General features: G+C 48.1%; 1 protein-coding gene across 24 annotated transcripts in view; it reads left to right on the top strand.

Moving 5' to 3' along the window:
- CLASP1 (cytoplasmic linker associated protein 1) overlaps positions 1-20039 on the top strand; it is a 233225-nt gene that overhangs the window by 152678 nt on the left and 60508 nt on the right. For all 24 annotated transcript variants that reach the window (XM_077449691.1, XM_077449692.1, XM_077449696.1 and 21 more), the window contains 3 exons: positions 210-373; positions 712-790; positions 4157-4300. In XM_077449691.1, the coding sequence (XP_077305817.1) occupies positions 210-373; positions 712-790; positions 4157-4300 (387 nt within the window). The remainder of the gene's footprint in view (positions 1-209; positions 374-711; positions 791-4156; positions 4301-20039) is intronic.

Here is a 20039-nt window from a genome sequence, read left to right as displayed (position 1 = left end):
AGATTTCCTTTTTTTTTTTTTTTTTTTTTTTTTTTTTTTTTTGTTGTTTTTGTTTTAATTTGTTGTCCTCTCAGAAATAGAGGTCTTTATATTTGGAGTAGCTGGCACTTCTGATTTCATTAGTTGCTCCTGCCGCTTGTTCAGTTCTCTGTAACGTGCCGATTGTGAGCTCTCCGCCGTACCCTAACTCTTGTCATTGGGGCCCACAGGTGTTCAGCATGTTTCTGGAAACCCTGGTGGATTTCGTTATCATTCACAAGGACGACCTGCAGGACTGGTTGTTCATTTTACTGACCCAACTTTTGAAGAAGATGGGGGCTGACCTGCTGGGTTCCGTGCAGGCCAAAGTACAGAAAGCCCTCGATGTGACAAGGTAAGAGCCTCGAGACGAGCACGCTGGCCCTTCGCTGTCTTCTATAGAGGACACTGAGCCTCCTTATTGGCTACATGATGATATTTCTACATTGACTTCGTGCCGAGGTCACACTGCGATTCCTGTGCAATTCAGTGCAATCCAATTTTCAGCCCATTCATTTGAATGGGGCTGAAATCGCACCAAACTGCACCAAAAATAGTGTATGCACTACTTTTAAAATGCACTGCAACCAGAGCGCAGAGTACTGCGCTCTAATTACTGAATGGGACGCATTTTGTTTTTCCCACTATTTATCTATTTTATTATTCTGACTGAGCTCGCTTTTGTCTCCGCAGGGATTCCTTCCCTTTCGATCAACAATTTAACATTTTGATGCGATTCATTGTTGATCAGACACAGACGCCGAACCTCAAGGTGGGTACTTAGTGTATATATACCTGAGGATTTGATAAATTATTATTCTATCCTACCACAGCATTAAATAGTGCAATGTATATGGCAGATACATAAGGAAAGCCACTAAAGTGGCTTTTTTTTTTAAAGCCCAAATTCATGTTTAATGTCCCTTTTAAAGGGGTTCTAAACCCTTTGTGTTTATTTATTTTTCACCTTAATGCATTCTATGCGATGCATACAAGCTCACTATGCCTTTTTTCTTGCAGGTTGTGTGTTTTTTTTTGTTTTGTTTTTTGTTTTTTTCTTCTCTTGGGTTTACAACCACTTTAAAACCTAATTAATTGAAGGAAAGAATTTAGGGACTTTTGTGAAATTATGTCCTGGTAAGGCCACCTATTTCCATCCCATGGGACTTTAAATGAAACTGATTTGGTAAAATCATATGTTTCCATCCCTATAGTGATATATTGAGGGGAGCAACAAAAGTGGGACTTTACATGAAGTGCGTGAGTGCAATGAGATAAAATTTGGTGAGCAATTGGTAAAATGTATTAATTGGTTCATAAAGTTAATCAATGTAAATACAGTATACATCCAATATTAATTCCATATAAGAATATATTTGGTACAATAAAGTAAAAATAATGAAACAACTATACATAGTAGTATGAACACAAGAAAATTTTCCACCGTACACAAAGTTCATGTTGATATAAGGTAGTGCCTGCCTGACAAATGGCTCGGATATCCAATTGGGAGAAATGTTGATAAAATATATGAAGAATTAAACATAGTTGAAAATAAACACGACAGTTAGTAGCTCTACGCGTTTCGTGGCTGAGGTACCACTCGTCAGGAGCAAGCGCGTATCTTCTCTAAAAATAAAAATGGTATAGAAATGGTCTGTTATTGACAGACTTACGGTAAAGGTGGGGCAATAAGGAAAAAAAAAACCCTCCCAGAGTACATTCTTACGTAAAATGGTGAAAACTGGCAGTAGCTAGATGTTGGCCGCCGCCAGCCATTCGGAGGCACCATCCCCGGGAGCCGAGGCGGACAAGACAGCGGAGGCAACCCACAGGGCATCATCCGGCCGGCACAAACTCACGAGGCAAATCTGCGTGTAAAGCAAAAAATTTAAGCGGCAATGCAAAGCCAAAAGTGTCGCCAAAAAATGAACTGAAGTGATTGTGTGAACAAGGAACACGTATTAATTTTGGGGGGGGAAAGGTGTTTTTTTTTTTTTTCTTTTGGGTTTACAACCACTTTAAGGCTGGGTTCACACTGCTGCGGCTGGGAGACCCGGATGTGATTCGCACCGCACTGCAGTGCAAATCACATCCGATCTCTGTGCGATGCGAGTTCAGCCATACAGATAGTATGGCTGAACTCGCATCGCACCCGCTCCAAACTCGCACAGGACCCTTTTTTTGGTCCGCAGCAGAATCGGATCGCATGGGTGTTCACACCATGCGATCCGATTCCTGTCCGAGTTTGCAGATCGCACTGCGATATGCGAACTGATCTGGGGGGTGTCATTAACATTTCACTGACACTCCCAGCAGTCCGCATAGGGCAGTGTGAACTGCCGGCGGGAGGCATGCGATGCGGGAACCCACCGCGGATTCGCGGCGTTCCCGCATCGCTTCAGTGTGAACCCAGCCTAAACCCTAATTTTCCAGATAGGAAAATTTAGTAATAAGAGACACAAATCTGCATTTAATAAGCAAATCACAAAAGAGAGGTTTTGGGGCACAGAGGAGGTGCAAAGGGATCAGGAGCAACGGGTTGGCTTATATACCAGGGTAGGTGTGTAGATTAATTCATTAGACTGGTAGAGGGGTTGTTTATAGGTAGGATATGATATATGGATTAGCGCTGGAATTGGGCATGTGTGAAAGGGTGGGGGGGAAGTGGGTGTAGGTTAAGTGAAAAAGGAGGGAGACCTTGGAGGGGCTGAGGGGGAGTCATTGGAAAGAGTTGGCAGTATGATTGTAGCATTGTGGGATGATAGGGTAGGGATGGAGTGTTGCTCCCCATAGCGGAACAAAGGTTCAAATCCTGCACCAAACGTGTGTTTTAGGTTGGAGTCTGTGTTGTAATTAAATAACTTTTCTAACACAATCTCTTCCTCTTCCTCTGGCTCTGCTAATGGGAAAGGTGTAATCTTTCCAGTAAGGACTAAGGCATGGAGTGACCGCAAAAAAAAAAAAAGACTGTCAGGTTCCTGTCCCGCTTCCCTCTTGCAGTTTTAAAGAACATAAATCTACTGTGTGCACCAAAAGCCTTTTTCATACCAAGATATTACCTTGTAAAAGTAGTGCTGACCTCACCGCGCTGTACATAGCCTGAGCAGAGCTGTGGGAGGGGCCCAGCAGGCTCCACCCACTACAGGCTGCCTGTGTCTTGTAAAATAGTGTCCTCCATCAGATGGTGTCCCCTGCGTACTGCGCATGCGCAGTACACAGGAACACAGATTCCGAAAATTACCGAGGATGAATGGCGCCTGCGCCGTGAGTCCAGGTTCTATCTCCACTATCCAAGTGGACATAGAGTTAGAATAAAAAAGAGCCGAGCGGAGCGAGGCCGAGCCCGAAGCGTGGCGAGCGAAGCTCGCCCGCGAGGGGCCCCCTAAAATTCTTAACCCTATGTCCGCTTGGATAGTGGGGCTACCTCCTCCACTCACGGCGCAGGCGCCGTTCAGCTTCGGAGTTTTTCCGAAGCTTCGTCTGCTCCGTACTGCGCATGCGCAGTACGGAGCGGACAGCATTTGATAGGCGGACTCTATTAGGCAGAACACCTGCAAGAAAAAAAAAACCTTCAGGAAGGGGCGGAGACGGGACCAGTCTCCCTGCACAAGGAGAGCAGGAGTGAAGCGGTCTTTACTGCAGGAGGGCTTTATTTTTTTTTAATCTAGATCTTGAAGCAATGCACAAGAAACCTTTCCAACCGACGGGTTGAACAATAAAAACCAGACTCTCTTCCCATATCCACACACTTGATGGGAATGGGGGAATCCTCCCCACTGAGCTCTTGTATTGTGACAACAGAGAGACTTCCCCGCCATCAGAATACACTGATCAGCGTTGCAGCCTACAGCGCTGGTGGAACAGGGAAAATCCAACAAGGTGGTTGTACAGAAGTCAGTCGGTAGATGGACTTCTGTACAATCAATCTGCCCATACATGGATCAAAATTTGTCCGATCCCTGCTGAACCAGCGGAATTTCAATCCATGTATGGCCGGCTTAAGATTCCACAACACATGTGCCCCATATTTAGCAAATACTTGTGCAGCCTGGATTTTGGCTTTAGGTAAACAATGTGTTCTAATTTCTGCTTCTTCACTGTAACAGATTTATTTTTTTTATTTTTTTTCCTGTAGGTGAAAGTTGCCATTTTGAAGTACATTGAGTCGCTGGCCCGGCAGATGGATCCCACAGACTTTGTGAACTCCAGTGAGACGCGATTGGCGGTCTCCAGGATAATCACATGGACGACCGAACCAAAGAGCTCCGATGTGAGGAAGGTAAGCTTTTATGTCTGACTGATTATCTATTGAATCTGGTCATCTCCTCTGATTGCTGCCTCCCCAACCAATCTAGAACTTAAATGCAGTCTTTTTTTTTTCTTTGAGCGGTGGGGATGCTGCTACCTTCCTTCCTTATTTCATTTTTTTTTTCGGATGGGTACCCACTTCCTAATCCTGCTCCAGCCGCGAATTACATCACCTCGGGCTGCCTCCCGCAGCCTCCTGGGATGTCACACGTTGGGGATCCGGCGACATCAGGAAGTCGCAACCACATCCAAGATGGTGGCATCGGGGGCGGGGGGTTCCAAATCCTGGGGAAGACATCGCTGGACCAGTGGCATTGGCAGAACAGATAAGAAATGACATAATATGAGCAAACGGGGAAACATCTTTAAGACATGATGACAACACAGGAGCACAATTGGGAGATGGAGGCAGAGTGTTGTCACCCTGAACTAGGACCATTCTGCCAGGATCACCAGACATTTTCAGAATATTTTTTATTTTTTTTTGGAATTACAATATGTTAAAGCTTATTTGAGTGTTTAGCTATTGGGTTTACATGGGCTTGAATTAAATCTTTTCTCTGGTGGGTAGCCCAGCTCAGTGTACTGGGGGAAAAGACGTCTCCCTGGTAATTTTTACTGTTAGGATGACAACCTGAGCCTGGCCAGTTCTATTCAGTATGGATGAGTCGCACATTTTCACCCCTTTATGACAGCGGTACCCACATATTCTGCAACAGGGCGGGGATGACCCTCACACCCAGCCACAAAATATATGCGTTGCTGTCTTGTATTGGGGCCTCTGCCATTGGCGCCTTTCAGAACTGTGACTGAGCTGTCGACTACCGACAATCAGAAGTCAATAGGATGGGCTCCAGATACTGGCACTGTGCAGCCAGCCACGGGGCCACATGATCAGGAGCCCCTCTTACTGGCCTCTGATGTCATCGTCCATTTAAAGGGGTTACAATTTATGTGAACGCACAACACCCAGCAGCACATTGGAATGAAGGACATCATTTATCAAAATTGCATTGTGTCCTCATAAATGTTATATACTGTTTTTTTTTTTTTGTTTTTTTCTTTGCCAGTCACATGACTGCGCACAGCCCTTGTTCCCCCTTCTGTATAGTGGGGGGGAATGTCTGCTTAGTAATCAGGCGGAAAATTTATGATGTTGCACACAATGGGGATTGTACTTTCTGTGTACGCTGCCTTCCAGAAGTGGGTCCTGCTGGCAATCTGTCACCAATGGGCCTGTTAGGAATGATTGGGATTGTGGCGGCTTCAGCTGACTTGGCAAAGGGAAGCATTAGAGGTGAGGATCTGGGGAAGCACTGAATACAGGTCTGTTGTAATGCACTGGGATGTGCCACCCTTACAGGCAGGGAAAGCAATACCAGTAAGAGACACTTAATTGCACTGAGGTGCAAGGCCCACAGGAAGACAGGAGCATCTTCCAGCAGTGGGATGCCGCGCTTACAGAAACACTGGGGTAACGATGTATTTATGGAGTGCACAGGGGTCCCAGAAAATTGCAGGTGCATGAGGAGTCTAGGACAGAAAGGATAACCTATTGGTTTAGTCTAGCAAGAACCCAGCCCGCCTGTATATGTATAGCTAAGGTGCGGGCCCTCAGAAGGGCCGAGGCGTAGACTATAAGGATCCATCTTGTCTGCTCCAGAGCTCCTGAAGGTAAATATGGCTTGCACTGAAAACAGTTCCTTGGTTGCAGTTTAATGTCTGATAGGCAGGCAGCAGTCCCTTGCAGCACTGAGGTTTAGGGATCACAGAACAGCGTGGGGGGGGGGGGGGGGCTGTAAAAGTTACTACATGAGGTACAGGCAAGATCCTGCAACTCCCAGCATTGATCCCAGGACTTTCAACTTAACACGCCAGTACAGATCTGCCTCAATGCTTGGCGTGGTCAGTTTATAATACTAGAACTGGCAGGATCGCCAAGTTAGTTATCATCCCCAAACAAAATAAAATAGAGTTGACTACATTTACCAAAACCTATGTGGATGGATCATGTTTGTATATATCAGTGGTCTCCAAACTGTGACCCGTTGCCTTCCACTGACACCAATGAAGGGGGCACAATTTCTCCCAATGACACCAACTATGGGGCTTTTCCTTCCACTGACACCAATGAAGGGCCACAATTTCTCCCAATGACACCAACTATGGGGCTTTTCCTTCCACTGACACCAATGAAGGGCCACAGTTTCTCCTAATGACACCAACTATGGGGCTTTTCCTTCCACTGACACCAATGAAGGGGGCACAATTTATCCCAATGACACCAACTATGGGGCTTTTCCTTCCACTGACACCAATGAAGGGCCACAATTTCTCCCAATGACACCATTTATGGGGCTTTTCCTTCCACTGACACCAATGAAGGGGGCACAATTTCTCCCAATGACACCAACTATGGGGCTTTTCCTTCCACTGACACCAATGAAGGGCCACAATTTCTCCCAATGACACCAACTATGGGTCTTTTCCTTCCACTGACACCAATGAAGGGCCACAATTTCTCCCAATGACACCAACTATGGGGCTTTTTCCTTCCACCGACACCAATGAAGGGCCACAATTTATCCCAATGACACCAACTATGGGGCTTTTCCTTCCACTGACACCAATGAAGGGGCCACAATTTCTCCCAATGACACCAACTATGGGGTTTTTCATTCCACCGACACCAATGAAGGGCCACAATTTCTCCCAATGACACCAACTATGGGCTTTTCCTTCCACTGACACCAATGAAGGGGGCACAATTTCTCCCAATGACACCAATTATGGGGCTTTTCCTTCCACTGACATTAAAGATGGGGAATTTTTTTCACACTGATAATTGGGACTTTTCTACTCTCGTTGGCCACAATCCGGCCCCCCTAAAGTCTGAAGGAAAGTAAACTGGCTCTTTGGAAAGTTTGGAGACCCCTGCTATATATATATATATATATATATATATATGATATATATTCGTATATATCCGTGATCCTGTGCTTGGTATTTTATACTATTGAATGTGCCTTGTATACATCGTGTCTTCCATGCAAATGGAATGGCTTTGACTGTTTTGTCTTTGTGATGGAAGCCTCATCCTGCTGAGTAAATGGTGGTGAGTGTTGTCCTGCGTACGCCGCATTCGGTGTGTATTCAGACCTCGGTGTACGTGTTGCAGCCTTCGCTTGTCTCGGTGCCAGGTTCCTGCCATCTGGAGGTGAATGAGTCTGGCTCCTCCATTATTATTTTATTGTATTTGTTTTTTGGCCAGGATTGCAATGTTCTGATCTGTCCATTCATGTAGCTCTAATTCCACATTGATTGGGGGGGAATCTACGTAAATGATTGGGCTCCGGAGAATTCACTTTTCCCTTTTAATCACTTATGACCAGGAGAAGATGAAAAGCTCCTACGCTTGGCCCCGTGATATTTTTCTATAAAAACTGATTTTGTCCGAAACTGGTGTTGCATACACATGGTCGAGCAAAGTTGTTGGAAAATCCGATCGTTCGGATCGCGATGACGTTCGTTCGGGACTACGTTGAGGCCAGTAGCCAATAGCTTTGGTCTCGTAATTTGATCTGAGCATGCGTGGCACTTTGTCTGATCGGAATTCTCTACAAACGATCGGAAAAAGTCCTATCGGATTTTGTAGTCGGAAAATTTGAAATCCTGCTCTCAAATTTTTTTCCGTCGGAATTTGCGACGGATAGAGCCCACACACGATCGGATTTTCCGACAATATAATCCGATCGGACCTTTTCCGTTGCAAAATCCGACCGTGTGTACGGAGCAGAAGGGATATCGCCACTCGCCCCCTCCCTTTCAGCAATCATCTGGGACACGTCACAAGTCCCAGATGATTGCCCGGCCAGTCACGGGTTGCACAGCAGGTGCCGCAGAAAGGTGTGGGGGAGGGGGGTGAGCGTAGCTTCATTTCTCCGCATCGCTGGACCCTGGTACAGGTAAGTGTCCGATTATTAAAAGTCAGCAGCTGCAATATTTGTAACTGCTGACTTAAATTTTTTTTTTTTTTTTTTTTTTTTTTAAGCAGAACTCCGCTTTAACAAAGCATTTTCCGGATTCTTTCTATGCAGAGAATTTTCTGCTAAAGCTGACAGCTGTCAAAAAAAAAAACAGGCAGTCTTCCTAGTATCACAACATTCCTCAGCTGCTGAGCTGACTCTAAACATTGTAATGTTTTGTCCTTTAGATCAAGGGAATGAACTTCGGTCTGTAAATGAGGGAAGTTTAACCACTTAAAGACTAAACCTTTTTCTGACATTTGTTGGTTTCAAGTTAAAATCATTTTTTGCTAGAAAATTATTTTAGAACCCCCAAATATTATAATTAATTAATATAAATATATATATATATATATAATATATTTAATTTTTTATTTATTTTTTTTTTATTTTTTTTTTAGCAGATACCCTAGATAATAAAATGGTGGTTGTTGCAGTATTTTATGTCACACTGTATTTGCGCAGCTGTCTTTCAAATGCAATTTTTTTGGGGAAAATAAAACTAAACAGTAAAGTTAGCCCAATTTTTTTATACAATGTGAAAGATGATGTTACGCCGCGAGAATCGTGATCTTTATTCTAAGCAAAAAAAAAAATAATTGCGTTTCTCATTTTGGCCAAAATCGTGCGGCTCTATCCCATACCTGACTGGAGCCTCTGGAAGGTGGAAATCGCTGTAGAGACACCGCTCGGCTCGGTCCCATGCCGAGTGGTTGGCCTGCTGCATTCTGAGCACAGAGGATCGAGCGATTGGCACTGCATTTAGAGAGTGCCATGCATTCGTATGAAGGCAGTGTTCTCTGATTGGACAAGGTGGAGAGGCAAGGAAGTGACCTCACTGGATACTGTTTTGTAGCCCACCACATTGGAGGGCTATAGGAACTAGTTCATAATAGCTTTTTTGGTGTGATGTCGGCGTGAAGGGGTTAAGCCAGTCATACACGGGTTGAAATTTGGCTGGTTCAGCTGGGACCAGTCAACTGTCAATCCTTCAGGCTAGTTTATCTCTTGATCGACTTCTGTACAACCAGCCTGTGCAGTTTTTTTGCTCGATCGCTGGCTGTAACCAACAACACTGATCATTGTATTCTGATGGCAGGGAACTTTCTTCTCTGAATACAATCGCTATGCAGGAGGGATTCCCCCATCAACACAGAGTGCGTTAATGGGGCAATCAAATCTTTTTTTTTTTTCTTTCATTGCAAAAAATGCATCATCTATGGCCTACTTTACACACCCAATCTCGCTCCAGCCTGGGGCAATGTGACATTTATAGGTGATGTATAGTATCTGGGCACCACCTGACCCGAAACACTTTATACACAAGCAAAAAATGGAGCCGTCATGTCTGACAGTCATCTCTTTCTTTTCGTCTTGCTTTTGACCCAAAATAGCTTCCTTGCTGTTTAGTAATTTGAACCAAGATAACAAAGTTGTAAAACCAGCTTGTCAGACATTAAAATGAAGCTGGTCAGGTTTTTGCATCTATATAAATCTTGGGAGATACAAACCCTCTGACCTGGTCATTGCAACGGCTGCACGACTACTGACAAATCCTCAGGGCATCCCCATCCATGATGGTAATTGTTATATATAAAGACATGGATCACATTTAGTAGTAGCTGGGTTTTTTTTCTTACTCAGACTGTGATATTTCCCACAACAGTTTTGTGTCTCTGCCCCTCCCATAATGGGGAGATTTCCCTGCAGTAGTTTGTCTCTGCCCCTCCCACAATGCTGATATTTCCTGCATTTGTTTGTGTCTCTGCCCCTCCCACAATGCTGATATTTCCTGCAGTAGTTTGTGTCTCTGCCCCTCCCACAATGGGGAGATTTCCCTGCAGTAGTTTGTCTCTGCCCCCTCCCACAATGCTGATATTTCCTGCATTTGTTTGTGTGTCTGCCCTCCCACAATGCTGATATTTCCTGCAGTAGTTTGTGTCTCTGCCCCTCCCACAATGGGGAGTTTTCCTGCAGTAGTTTTTGTCTCTGCCCCTCCCACAATGGTGATATTCTCCTGCAGTAATTTGTGTCTCTGCCCCTCCCACAATGGGGAGATTTCCCTGCAGTAGTTTGTCTCTGCCCCTCCCACAATGGGGAGATTTCCTGCAGTAGTTTGTGTCTCTGCCCCTCCCACAATGGGAGATTTCCCTGCAGTAGTTTGTCTCTGCCCCTCCCACAATGCTGATATTTCCTGCATTTGTGTCTCTGCCCTCCCACAATGATGAGATTTCCTGCAGTAGTTTGTGTCTCTGCCCTCCCACAATGGGGAGATTTCCTGCAGTAGTTTGTGTCTCTGCCCCTCCCACATGGTGATATTCTCCTGCAGTAATTTGTGTCTCTGCCCCTCCCACAATGGGGAGATTTCCCTGCAGTAGTTTGTCTCTGCCCCTCCCACAATGGGGAGATTTCCTGCAGTAGTTTGTGTCTCTGCCCCTCCCACAATGGGGAGATTTCCCTGCAGTAGTTTGTGTCTCTGCCCCTCCCAAAATGGGGATATTTCCTGCAGTAGTTTTTGTCTCTGCCCCTCCCACAATGGGGAGATTTCCTGCAGTAATTTGTGTCTCTGCCCCTCCCACAATGGTGATATTTCCTGCAGTAGTTTGTCTCTGCCCCTCCCACAATGGTGATATTTCCTGCAGTAGTTTGTCTCTGCCCCTCCCACAATGGGGAGATTTCCCTGCAGTAGTTTGTCTCTGCCCTCCCACAATGGGGAGATTTCCCTGCAGTAGTTTGTCTCTGCCCCTCCCACAATGGGGAGATTTCCTGCAGTAGTTTGTGTCTCTGCCCCTCCCACAATGGTGATATTTCCTGCAGTAGTTTGTCTCTGCCCCTCCCACAATGGTGATATTCTCCTGCAGTAGTTTGTGCCTCTGCCCCTCCCACATTGGGGAGATTTCCCTGCACTAGTGTCTCTGCCCCTCCCACATTGGTTAGATTTCCCTGCACTAGTGTCTCTGCCCCTCCCACATTGGTGAGATTTCCCTGCACTAGTGTCTCTGCCCCTCCCACAATTGGGAGATTTCCCCCCAGTAGTTTGTACCTCTGCCCCTCCCACAGTTGGGAGAATCCCCCCCCCCCCAGTAGATGTGTCTCTACCCCTCCAACAATGGTGAGATTTCCTTCAGTAACCTACGACTTTAAAGGCCAAGTTCACCTTTGTTCAACTTTCTTCTTTTTTTTTTTTTTTCTAAATTCCAGCCCCCCTATGTACTAGTATAGCATTAAGATACTAATGCTAGTTTTTTTTTCTTGGAAAAAAATAAAAAAATGCTTTCCATTAATTACCCTCCCACCCTCCTCCGGTGCTTCTCCCAGCTCGTCCCTGCCATCGGTGAACCGACCAACAGCGGATGTTTACCATAGAGATTTCCAGTGGGCCAGATTGTCCCCGGAGTCTCTGTGATCGGTCGGAGTCCGGGCATGATGTTATGACGTCACGCCCCAGCCTCTGCATTTGAAAAAATGCCGCCACCTTGGCTGGGAAGCTGAGATCATTTTATTTTTAATTTTTTTTAATTTGAGGCTTCCCAGCCTAGAGGTGACATCTGAGGACTTATAGACCCCATATCTCTCTGTAAAGAGAACCTGTCATGCACTATTCCTATTACAAGGGATGTTTACATTCCTTGTAATAGGAATAAAAGTGATCAAAAAAAATCTTTTTTTAAAGAAAGCATACTAGAAAAATAAAAGTAAAATTGACAATAATTTATTTTTATTTTTTTAAAGCATCCCCACGTGTTCGCTCGCAGAAGCAAAAGCATATGCAAGTTGCGTCCACATATGTTAGACGTTCAAACTACACGTGAGGTATCGCCGCGAACGTCAGATTGAGAGCAATAATTCTAGCACTAGACCCCATCTGTTACTCTAAGTGTCACCTATGGGGATTTTTAAGTAACAAAGTTTGGCCCCATTCCACGTGCATGTGCTATTTTGAAGCGTGACATGTTGGGTATCTACTTACTATAGTGTAACATCATCTTTCACATTGTTTTAATGCATGAAAATGTTTCCCCAAAAAAATTGTTTGAAAAATTGCTGTGCAAAACATATATGATGTTTGGGGATTCTATGTAATTTTCTAGCAAAAACAATGATTTTCACATGTAGGAGAGGAGTGCCAGAATTGGCCTGGGTAGCAAGTGGTTAATCACACTGCTTGATTACTTCTGCCTTACTTCCTGGTCAAACTTTAGGTCATGACACAGGAAGGAGTTGAACCAGCTGAGGGTAGATGATGCAGAGTGCGTGCTAATGAGATCACCCCCTGACCTAAAGTCTGACCAGGAAGTAAGGCAGAAGTAATGGAGCAGTGGGTTTAAACGGCTATGATGAGAGTTGGGTAAGTCGCTGTAGAATTAATGGAAAGCTGTTTTATTTTTGAAAAATAAGTGCAATAATGCTATATTGGTACATAGGGAGCTGGAACTTAGGGGGGTGGGGGTGGGGGTGGGGGGGTGGGGGGAAGAGTGAACTTGGCCTTTAAAATGGACTAGAACACAGGAAAAAAAAATTATGGCAATCTGATTTTTCTGCTGGGATTGATTGAGGCAGTTTCTTAATTTTTTATTTATTTTTTGGCTTTTTATTTCTGACAACAAACACCATAGCAGGGTATATCTCTCTCACTTTTCTGTATAGGTACGATCAGCACATGTTGCGTCCAGAATAACTAGCAGCATTGTATTGCATTATCACTTACAACTGTGCCCCTACCTGGAAATAGGGAAAACCAGGCACTGTCATTGGGGTTTGTGGGAGCTGTAAAGGGGTATATGCTTTAAACTACAAACCTCCTCCAAAAGCTGTAAATCCTGATCTCTGCAGTTTTGATGAAATATATCCACAAAACACATTTGGAGGATGGAATTTGCTGTACGCCATGCTGGTTTCCAGCAAAACCTCTGATCTGAAGACACAGATATCTGGAGATTTGTTATTTCAGACCATATGTATAATTACACCATAAAATAAGCCTGCCTGGCAGACAGCGACTCGCCTGGAGCTCTGCAATTTGTCACAACAGACGCGTGTGACAGGCAAGAGGCTCTGGTGAGTCTTCAGCTTTGCCGTATTTATGGCTCTGCGTATCAGAATCTACAAGGCGACAGGAGGCTGAAGCACAAACTACTTTCTCAGGCCTGGTTCATGCTCATGCGATTTCAGGTACGACTTGGATTGCATTTGAATGCCATGATGGAATTAACTTTCCCTCTCCCCCCCCTTTTCCCTTTCCCCCTTTTCCCTCTCCCTCCCCCCCCCTTTTCCCTCTCCCTCCCCCCCCCCTTTTCCTCCCCCTCCCCCCTTTCCCTCTCCCCTCCCCCCTTTTCCCTCTCCCCCCCATTTCCCTCTCCCCCCCTTTTCCCTCTCCCCCCCCTTTTCCCTCTCCCTCCCCCCTTTTCCCTCTCCCTCCCCCCTTTTCCCTCTCCCTCCCCCCTTTTCCCTCTCCCTCCCCCCTTTTCCCTCTCCCTCTCCCCCCTTTTCCCTCTCCCTCTCCCCCCCTTTTCCCTCTCCCTCCCCCCCTTTTCCCTCTCCCCCTTTTCCCTCTGCCCCTCTCCCTCTCCCCCCCTTTTCCCTCTCCCCCGCTTTTCCCTCTCTCCCCCGCTTTTCCCTCTCTCCCCCGCTTTTCCTCTCTCCCCCGCTTTTCCCTCTCTCCCCGCTTTTCCCTCTCTCCCCGCTTTTCCCTCTCCCCCCGCTTTTCCCTCTCCCCCCGCTTTTCCCTCTCCCCCCTTTTCCCCTCTCCCCCCCTTTTCCCTCTCCCCCCCTTTTCCCTCTCCCCCCCTTTTCCCTCTCCCCCCCTTTTCCCTCTCCCCCCCTTTTCCCTCTCCCCCCATTTTCCCTCTCCCCCCCTTTTCCCTCTCCCCCCTTTTCCCTCTCCCCCCCTTTTCCCTCTGCCCCCCCTTTCCCCTCTCCCTCTCCCCCCCTTTCCCCTCTCCGTCTCCCCCCCCCTTTTCCCTCTCCCCCCTTTTCCCTCTCCCCCCCCCCTTTCCCTCTCCCCCCCCCCTTTCCCTCTCCCCCCCCCCTTTCCCTCTCCCCCCCTCTTTCCCTCTCCCCCCCCTTTCCCTCCCCCCCTTTCCCCTCTCCCCCCCTTTCCCTCCCCCCCCCTTTTCCCTCTCCCCCCCCTTTTCCCTCTCCCCCCCTTTTCCCTCTCCCCCCCTTTTCCCTCTCCCCCCCTTTCCCTCCCCCCCCCTTTTCCCTCTCCCCCCCCCCTTTTCCCTCTCCCCCCCTTTTCCCTCTCCCCTCCCCCCCCTTTTCCCTCTCCCTCCCCCCCCTTTCCCTTTCTCCCTCTCCCCCCCCCCTTTCCCTTTCTCCCTCTCCCCCCCCCCTTTCCCTTTCTCCCTCTCCCCCCCCCCCTTTCCCTTTCTCCCTCTCCCCCCCCCCCCTTTCCCTTTCTCCCTCTCCCCCCCCCCTTTCCCTTTCTCCCTCTCCCCCCCCCCCTTTCCCTTTCTCCCTCTCCCCCCCCCCTTTCCCTTTCTCCCTCTCCCCCCCCCCCTTTCCCTTTCTCCCTCTCCCCCCCCCCCCTTTCCCTTTCTCCCTCTCCCCCCCCCCCTTTCCCTTTCTCCCTCTCCCCCCCCCTTTCCCTTCTCCCTCTCTTTGCAGGCGTTACATCGCTAAAAATAGCGTCTGTAAAGCGCCCTGAAACAGCCGCCGCTGTCGGGCTTTCACACTGGAGCGGTACGCTTGCAGGACGGTCAAAAAAGCCGCATCTTTGGAGCACTGTAGGAGCGGTGTAGTTACCGCTCCTAAAGCGCTCCTTCCCATAGAAAACAATGGGATGGCGCTGCAAAGTGCCGCTGGAGCTGCGCTTTGCGGGCGGTTTTAACCCTTAAAACTGGTTAAAACTGCCCCACTAGCGGCTGAATAGTGACGGTAAAGCGCTGCTAAATATAGCGCCACTTTACCACCAGCACCCGCAACGCCTCAGTGTGAAAGTAGCCTTAGGCTCGATTCACACAGGGGCGACTTGTGCGGGCGACTTCGCCGCCTGACAAGTCGCGCTCCCTTCTGTACTATGGAACCGTTCTAATAGGAGCGACTCAAGTCGCTCCGACTTAGAAAAAAGGTTCCTGTACTACTTTGGGGCGACTTCAGGCGACTTGCATTGACTTCTATACAGAAGTCGTTTTGCAAGTCGCCGCTGATCGTGTGCAGGTCACGGCGCTGCAAGTCGTGCCGCCCCTGTGTGAACCGAGCCTTAAAGTGATTGCAAACCTTTTAAATAACAAACATGTCCTACTTCAACTGTGCAGCTCGTTTTGCACAGAGTGGCACCGATCCTCCTCTTCTGGGGTCCCTCCGGCTCCTCCCCACATCCAGATTACCCCCTAGGAGAAGCTCTCTCCCGAGGGGGTTACTTTGCAGTTGCTGATCTCCCCCCCAGCACCTGCGTCATTTGACAGCAGCGGGAGCCAATGGCTGCACTCCTATCAATCTATCCAATCAAGAGCTGGGACCCTGTGCAGAGAGGGAGAGAGCGGCTCTGCTGAGGGAAATATGGGGCTCAGGTAAGTAAAACGGGGGGGCTGGGGGGCCGATCACTGCCAGAAGTTTTTTCACCTTAATGCATAGGGTGCATTAAAGCGATGTTCCAGCCAAAAATGTATTTATTTTTTTAAAGTCAGCAGCTGCAAACACTGTAGCTGCTGATTTTTATTAAATTACACTTACCTGTCCAGGGAGCCTGCAATGTGAGCTCTCTTGGTACTTCCAAAAAAAGGTACGAGCGAAAGTAAAAAAAAATAACGTTTTAAATATCCAAAAATGAGGGGTGGGAGAGGTGGTCTTCCGTTTTTAAGACCACCTCTCAAAATTGGGTGGAACTCCGCTTTAAGGTGAAAAAAAACACGAAGGGTTTACAACCCCTTTAATAACCTTCTGCCTGCACTGATCCCATAAATTAGCTTTTCTCCCATTAACCTTTAATAGGTTTTGTGTGCACGTTTGTGAAGTGGTGTGTAAGATTAAGAGCTATAACTAGGGCGGCCTCCTCCAGGCAATCCGCACTGCAGACTTTGCGTTCCACATTTACCAGTTAGTGAAATAATAAATCACTACAACAACTGGGAATTCTCCCCGGGGCATAAAACATACGAAGAGAGTTGTGCAATCCATTTCCCAGAAATTCACTTCTTCTTTTTGGCTTGCATTATTTTCACTTGTATTTATTCAATATTGATTCCACTTGAAACATATAAGAAAATCACATTTATAAGTACTGCAGTTTGATTTAAAAGGATTTTTATTTTAGAATAAGGCCGCTATTAAAATGGGTAACTATATTTTTACCTGTTTTATTTGTGAGAGAAGAGCAGCTAAAATGCGCACGACTCAGCAGACCAAGAACATTTAGGCCTCTTGCACACGATTCTCCTGTTTGAGAATCAATTTTTTCAGCCAATGTTTTATTTGTTTTATTTAATTTTTTTTTGTTTGTATTTGCACTTAATTTCTCGCGTTTCCACGCACATGCGCGCAAACGTATTCTCACGTTCACAATATGTTATTGGACATTTGCGCACAGATGTAAGCATTTGCGTTCATGAGGCGTAAATTACTGACCAAAAGTGCAGAATTTTTATATTTTTTTATAAAATGTAGAATACACAACGCGTGTTTGCGCACCTGTGTGCATAGGTATATTACAATTATTGGGCTGTATTTTAGCTCAGTAAAAAAAAAACATGCTGTAAGAAGCTTTTTCAAGCTGCAGTGTGCAAGGGGCCTAGAAGGATAAGTTCACCTTTGGAACATGTTGCACCTGTTTGTAGGGTTGAACATATAACCTGTTTCAGTGTCTTCACCCCGCACGTCTGATTCCCCACCCCTCCCTGTGACAGCTGGCAGGGAATCTTCTTCCCTAACCCGCTGCAATAACTTGAAAACAGCATGGCCGTGCATGGCTCCTCCCATACAGCCACATCATTCAATCATTCACAGTTTTCTGTGAATGGATGGACTACAAGTGCCACTGCAGCTGACAGCTTGTAGTTGTAGTGAACTCTGAGGGTGCTGGGTGGAGGTCCCTCCTCCCGCAGGCCGTGGTTGCCAGAGGTCCCTCCTCCCGCAGGCCGTGGTTGCCAGAGGTCCCTCCTCCCGCTGGCCGCGGTTCCCAGAGGTCCCTCCTCGCGCTGGCCGCGGTTCCCAGAGGTCCCTCCTCGCGCTGGCCGCGGTTCCCAGAGGTCCCTCCTCGCGCTGGCCGCGGTTCCCAGAGGTCCCTCCTCGCGCTGGCCGCGGTTCCCAGAGGTCCCTCCTCGCGCTGGCCGCGGTTCCCAGAGGTCCCTCCTCGCGCTGGCCGCGGTTCCCAGAGGTCCCTCCTCGCGCTGGCCGCGGTTCCCAGAGGTCCCTCCTCGCGCTGGCCGCGGTTCCCAGAGCTCCCTCCTCGCGCTGGCCGCGGTTCCCAGAGCTCCCTCCTCGCGCTGGCCGCGGTTGCCAGAGGTCCCTCCTCGCGCTGGCCGCGGTTGCCAGAGATCCCTCCTCGCGCTGGCCACGGTTGCCAGAGGTCCCTCCTCGCGCTGGCCGCCAGAGGTCCCTCCTCGCGCTGGCCGCCAGAGGTCCCTCCTCGCGCTGGCCGCCAGAGGTCCCTCCTCGCGCTGGCCGCCAGAGGTCCCTCCTTCCCCTGTCCACCAATGTAAGGAAACACTAAATAGTCAGTCTGTGGTCCTTTTCTGGACGTTCTCATTTGTTTCATTATTATTACTGAAAAACATATAGAACAGCCATGGGTGTAAAATACTCCCCTATGTATGCCCTTTTTCTTTTATTATTCAACCTTGTATATCTAATTACTGTCCATGTTAATGTACCACGAGCTATAAATCTATAAATTAGCGAGGGTTCCCTGAGACCGGAGCACAGTTATTTTAGCAATGTTTCGTTTTCAGTACTCTTTCATCGTCTTGGTTCTTAACACACAAGTGATAAAATGACTGAAGGCCGATTGCCCAGGAGGAGCACAAAGCCTGCATGTTCCATCTTCTGCTCACTGGCTGAAAGAAAGAAAGTGAAAACCAACAACGTGATGTGTTGAAGTCAGGAAACAAAACACAAAGAACCAAACACATAATACTGACATTCACGTGGCTGTTCCAGTGAAAGACGACCTATACTGTATTGTGCTTTAGTTTCCTCCCAGCTTGGAGAAAGCAAAGGGTGTGACCTGGATCAGAGAGCGGAGAGGACATAGCCTGACCTTCTGTACATACAAATCATTACACCTTACAAGAGGTTTAGCCCTTGTGTAACAGATGCCTGATCATAATGTAAATTATCTGCAAAAAAACGGCCACAAAGTCTTTACAAGTTGGCATATTTAATAAAAAAAAAAAAAAATAGATTTTGATTAATAAATGTAAGACTTGTGCCAGTGAGGGACTGCAGGTTTCTTTGAAATGGTGAATTCCCCTCTAAGACAGTTATTTGACCTCCTCCTGACCTTCAGTTGGACGACCTCCTCCTGACCTTCAGTTGGACGACCTCCTCCTGACCTTCAGTTGGACGACCTCCTCCTGACCTTCAGTTGGACGACCTCCTCCTGACCTTCAGTTGGACCTTTCCCTCCTGACCTTCAATTGGACCTTTCCCTCCTGACCTTCAATTGGACCTTTCCCTCCTGACCTTCAATTGGACCTTTCCCTCCTGCCTTCAATTGGACCTTTCCCTCCTGACCTTCAATTGGACCTTTCCCTCCTGACCTTCAATTGGACCTTTCCCTCCTGACCTTCAATTGGACCTTTCCCTCCCCCACCTTCAGTTGGACCTTTGCCCCCCCCACCTTCAGTTGGACCTTTGCCCCCCCCCACCTTCAGTTGGACCTTTGCCCCCCCCCACCTTCAGTTGGACCTTTGCCCCCCCCCACCTTCAGTTGGACCTTTGCCCCCCCCACCTTCAGTTGGACCTTTGCCCCCCCCCCCCACCTTCAGTTGGACCTTTGCCCCCCCCCCCACCTTCAGTTGGACCTTTGCCCCCCCCCACCTTCAGTTGGACCTTTGCCCCCCCACCTTCAGTTGGACCTTTGCCCCCCCCACCTTCAGTTGGACCTTTGCCCCCCCCCCCACCTTCAGTTGGACCTTTGCCCCCCCCCCCACCTTCAGTTGGACCTTTGCCCCCCCCCACCTTCAGTTGGACCTTTGCGCCCCCCACCTTCAGTTGGACCTTTGCGCCCCCCACCTTCAGTTGGACCTTTGCGCCCCCCCCTTCAGTTGGACCTTTGCCCCCCCCCTTCAGTTGGACCTTTGCCCCCCCCCTTCAGTTGGACCTTTGCCCCCCCCCCTTCAGTTGGACCTTTGCCCCCCCCTTTCAGTTGGACCTTTGCCCCCCCCTTTCAGTTGGACCTGTGCCCCCCCCCCTTTCAGTTGGACCTGTGCCCCCCCCCCTTTCAGTTGGACCTGTGCCCCCCCCCCCCTTTCAGTTGGACCTGTGCCCCCCCCCCTTTCAGTTGGACCTTTGCCCCCCCTTTCAGTTGGACCTTTGCCCCCCCCTTTCAGTTGGACCTTTGCCCCCCCCCCTTCAGTTGGACCTTTGCCCCCCCCCCCTTCAGTTGGACCTTTGCCCCCCCCCCCCTTCAGTTGGACCTTTGCCCCCCCCTTCAGTTGGACCTTTGCCCCTCCCCTTCAGTTGGACCTCCCCCCTCCTAAAGTTGGACCTTTTGCCCCCCCCACCTTCCGTCGGACCTTCCCCCTC

Source organism: Lithobates pipiens, unplaced genomic scaffold (assembly GCF_037356315.1).
Source record: "Lithobates pipiens isolate NorthernLeopardFrog02 unplaced genomic scaffold, aLitPip1_a1.2 Scaffold_22, whole genome shotgun sequence".
Taxonomy (NCBI): domain Eukaryota; kingdom Metazoa; phylum Chordata; class Amphibia; order Anura; family Ranidae; genus Lithobates; species Lithobates pipiens.
Note: the sequence above shows the minus strand (reverse complement) of the source record. Positions and strands in the feature narration are given on the sequence as shown.